This window comes from Molothrus aeneus, chromosome 3 (genome assembly GCF_037042795.1).
Source record: "Molothrus aeneus isolate 106 chromosome 3, BPBGC_Maene_1.0, whole genome shotgun sequence".
NCBI lineage: Eukaryota > Metazoa > Chordata > Aves > Passeriformes > Icteridae > Molothrus > Molothrus aeneus.
The window spans coordinates 110,138,378-110,142,376 of NC_089648.1; the positions used below are offsets into that span (position 1 = coordinate 110,138,378).

The 3,999-nt window shown below is 52.8% G+C and overlaps 1 protein-coding gene across 1 annotated transcript; it reads right to left on the minus strand.

The window, feature by feature from the left end:
- Positions 1-264: 264 nt before the first annotated feature.
- LOC136554159 (small basic protein 1-like) lies at positions 265-1,457 on the minus strand. The gene is made up of 2 exons (XM_066545963.1): positions 1,400-1,457; positions 265-395 (listed from the first exon to the last, which is right to left on the minus strand). The coding sequence occupies exons 1-2, from the start codon at positions 1,455-1,457 to the stop codon at positions 265-267; spliced, it is 189 nt and encodes a 62-aa protein (XP_066402060.1).
- Between the last annotated feature and the right edge of the window lie 2,542 nt (positions 1,458-3,999).

Consider the following 3,999-nt stretch of genomic DNA (forward strand, 5'->3'; position numbering starts at 1 on the left):
CTTTTCCTGGCTGGCATTTTGGTGTAAGGGGTTTGGGGCTGCCAGGGTTGTGTGTGTGACCACTCTCCAGGGAGCTCTGGCTGCCAACCTCTCCCGGCCGTCCCCTCCCTCACAGCACACAGAAATCATCTTATCACAGAAATCAGTTTATCGCAGCACACAGAAACCATCTTATCTGCCCATCTTTACTTCAAAGCACTGAGCACCGCCCTGGCCACGGCCTGGGCACATCCCCGGGAGCTGCGGGGCTGGATTCCTGCAGGGTCATTTGCCCTTTTTGGGAGAGGGGATGCAGCAGTGCAGCTCCTCGCAGTAGGGGCTGAAGGACCATTCCTCGGTCTCGCCGCAGGTGTGGGCGCAGTACCCGTCACAAAAGCCCTTGGGCTGCCCCTGCCCTGCCGTGGGAAGAGACAGAGAAGGGGGGTTACGGAGGAAATCGTGGATACTGTGAAAAATGCACGTATTTTATGATTGGCTTTTCGCAAATATTCAAATGAATATTACATGTGCTGTGTTAGAAAGTTATGCTGGATTCATTCTATTAAGTAGTGTGGTAAATAGAGTTTTAGGTTATAAAAGATGTTAAAATAGAAACTATGATATGTAGGATCCTTTTTTTTTAAGAAAGGACTCGCAGTGAGATAGCAGCCACAGGACACCTGAATCTTTCAGAGAAAGAGAATTTATTGCCCTCTTATCAGAAGAAACAAACTTCTTCCCATCTCGAAGGCACTGTTAGGATTCAGAGGAAGAAGCTGAGGATGACCAGACAGAATCCTGTATTTTAATGGAATTTATGCTTCATGTATAAGTGTATGAATATGCAACAGGCTGTTGTTTTTAAGGGTTAATCCTTTGTTAATTTTCGGGCTTGTGCTGCCCAGAAAATGGTACCTGGATGTCCGTAACTCTTTTTTTCTATTGTCTCATATTGTCCTAATTCAAATTGTCCAAATTACTATTACTCTAATTGTATTACTATTTTTATAACCATTTTATTACTATTGAACTTTTAAAATTTTAAGAACAAGTGATTGGCGTTTTTCACAGGTATGTAGGAGGGCAGAGCACCTGGAGTTGTCTTCTTGCTGGTTCCAGAGTGGTACTGATGCTCTGGGTACCCCACCCAGGACTGGATGCATTTCATGTCCCCACTGAGCTGGAGGATAACTGGGCACTTACAAACCATCCCTCTACTCATGCTGGATCCCTCTGCATGAGGGTGGGAGATGGGATTTGCAATGTGGCATCACCCCATCCCAGCTCCAGGCTGAATAAATCACCAGGGCCCTGATCCCCACCACCCCAGCAATGAACCCCCTCCCTCCCCCTGAGGCACAGAGGCTGCAGAGGACACAGCCCACCCCAATTTCTCCACCTCCACACCTCCCTGTCTTACCTGGGGTGGCCAGGGAGAAAAGCATGAGCACAGCAAAGACCAGGCAGAGCACCCTCATGGCTGGAGGCCAGGGGGGACCTTGGCACACAAGATCTGAGGTGCCTGAGGTGTCTGAGGGCAGAGGTTTTATAGAGGGACTCTGGCCACCGGCAGCACGGCCAGAGGAGAACCTTGGGCAAAGCCATCTGCAGAGGGCTGTTGTTTGCTCTGCAGGCTGGGCAGTGTCACCCTGCCCCACTGGGCCCTCTCACAAAGGCTCCTGGCAGCCAGGCTGTGCTCCATGGGCACGTGGGGCTGGTCCTGCTCTCCAGATCCGGCTCTTGGGCTCCAGCGGTGCCAGCCGGGGCTGCCCACGGCACAGCTGCTCCCAGGGCAGCTGGGATTCAGCCTGGGATGGCTCCTGATAAGCTCTGGGCTCTGTCTGCAAGGCACAGGCACAATGGACACAATGGGGTGTCAGATCCATGATAGGGAATGGTTTTGTGGAGCATCCAACCCTGACCAGTGCTCTGGCACTGAGGATTGAAGAGTCACAGAACAGAATCCCAGAACAGTTTGGGTGGGAAGGGATCTTAAAGCTCATCCAGTCCCACCCCCTGCCATGGGCAGGGACACCTTCCACTATCCCAGGTTGCTCCAAGACCTGTCCAGGCTGGCCTTGGACACTTCCTGGGATCCAGGGGCAGCCACAGCTTCTCTGGGCACCCTGTGCCAGGGCCTCACCACCCTCACAGGAAACAATTCCTTCCCAGTATTCCACCTAAATTCCTTCCCTCCTTCAACTTTAGGACATTGCCCCTTGTCCTGTCCCTCCATCCCTTGTCCCCAGTCCCTCTCCAGCTCTCCTGGAGCCGCTTTAGGCTCTGGAAGGGGCTCTGAGCTCTCCCTGGATCCTTCTCTTCTCCAGGTGAGCACCCCCAGCTCTCCCAGCCTGGCTCCAGAGCAGAGGGGCTCCAGTTCTGTGATCAATTCCGTGGCTCTCCTCCAGATTCAGTCCAAGAGCTCCACATCCTTCTTATTGAATCAAAGAGTCCTGAAGGTGGGGAAATCCCTCTGAGATCCCTGTGTGCAGTGAAGCTGGCACCACTGTGTTCACCTCTAAACCAAGTCCCCACATGTCATATCCACATCCCTTTGGGACACTTCCAGGGATGGGGACTCCACCACAGCCCTGGGCAGTCTGTGCCAGTGCCTGATCACCTTTTCAGTGAAGAAACTTCCCCTAATATCCCATCTAAACCTCCCCTAGTGCAATTTGAGGCCATTTCCCCTTGTCCTGTCCCTGTTCCCTGGGAGCAGAGCCCGACCCCCCTGGCTGTCCCCTCCTGTCAGGGAGTTGTGCAGAGCCACAAGGGCCCCCCTGAGCCTCCTTTTCTGCAGGCTGAGCCCCTTTCCCAGCTCTGTTCCCTTCCCTGGGGGACCAGCCCAGGGCATGGGGAGTTCAGGGCTGGGTCAGGGCTGGTCCAGCTCTCACCCCCAGCACCCCCAAGTCCTTCTCCCAGGGCTGCTCCACCCCTTCATCCCCAGCCTGGATTTGTCCTGAGGGCTGCCCCAGCCCATGGGCAGGACCCTGCACTTGGCCTGAATTTCATCACTTTGATTTGGCCCAAGCCTTTTTTTGGTTTTTTTATCTGAAATCTTTCCAAAAGGATGCTGATTAAAAGGGATGTAGGCAAATATATAAATGAAACTAAGGAAATGAATTGCCACACCACATCTGATCAGAAATCTCGTGTGATTCCAGTGCTATTCTGCGTAATAATTTCCATGATTTTCTGGAAAAAATGCTTCAAAAATTCACAAATAAGAGGTTGGAAAGGACTGCAAAGCATTCGAGGACAGGATTAGAAACCCAGTGGATCTCCTCTTGCCAAAACCATAATGTTAAAAAACCATTAAGTAATAGTGGAAGTTCCCTTGCCTATACAGACAAAGATAATGAGCTGGAGAACACAGAACAAGGAGTTTCTGGCTCCTTGTTCTGCAGGGATCATTTGTGTGGCAGCAGATCACATGCAGGCACCAAAGAGCCGAGTCAGGGTGTTGGGAAAGCAGCACCAATTGTCCTGCAAGCACAAACAAGAGCTGGGTCTGGAAAACACAGGCTGTACCCATGGCATGGCCCTTGGGAAGGGCATCCATCCCATTGTGTGCTCCAGGGAAACAGAGAAGGGGCTCAGGAGGGCTCAGAAAATGGCTCAGGGTCACCAAGAAGAACCAGGGCAGTGCCCATCCCCTGTGCTGGCACTGCTGGGGCACCTTCAGTGTTGGGACAACTCTGGGACTCTTACAAGAGGGACATTGAGGGGCTGATCCCCCAGGGAAGGGAACAGAGCTGGGGAAGGGGCTGGAGCACCAGGAGGGGCTGAGGGAGCTGGGAAAGGGGCTCAGCCTGGAGAAAAGGAGGCTCAGGGGGGCCCTTGTGGCTCTGCACAACTCCTGACAGGAGGGGACAGCCAGGGGGGTCGGGCTCTGCTCCCAGGGAACAGGGACAGGAGGAGAGGGAACAGCCTCAAGGTGGCCCAGGGAGATTTAGATGGGATATTGGGGAAAATTTATTCACTCAAAGTGTGGTCAGGCATTGAAATTGGCTGTCCAGG

Excerpts from the sequence above, each read along its gene's own strand:
- LOC136554159 (XM_066545963.1), bottom strand. The coding sequence starts at position 1,457 with ATGAGGGTGCTCTGCCTGGTCTTTGCTGTGCTCATGCTTTTCTCCCTG. Across the intron at positions 396-1,399 it reads TTTCTCCCTGGCCACCCCAG|GGCAGGGGCAGCCCAAGGGC; the intron begins GTAAGACAGGGA and ends TTCCCACGGCAG.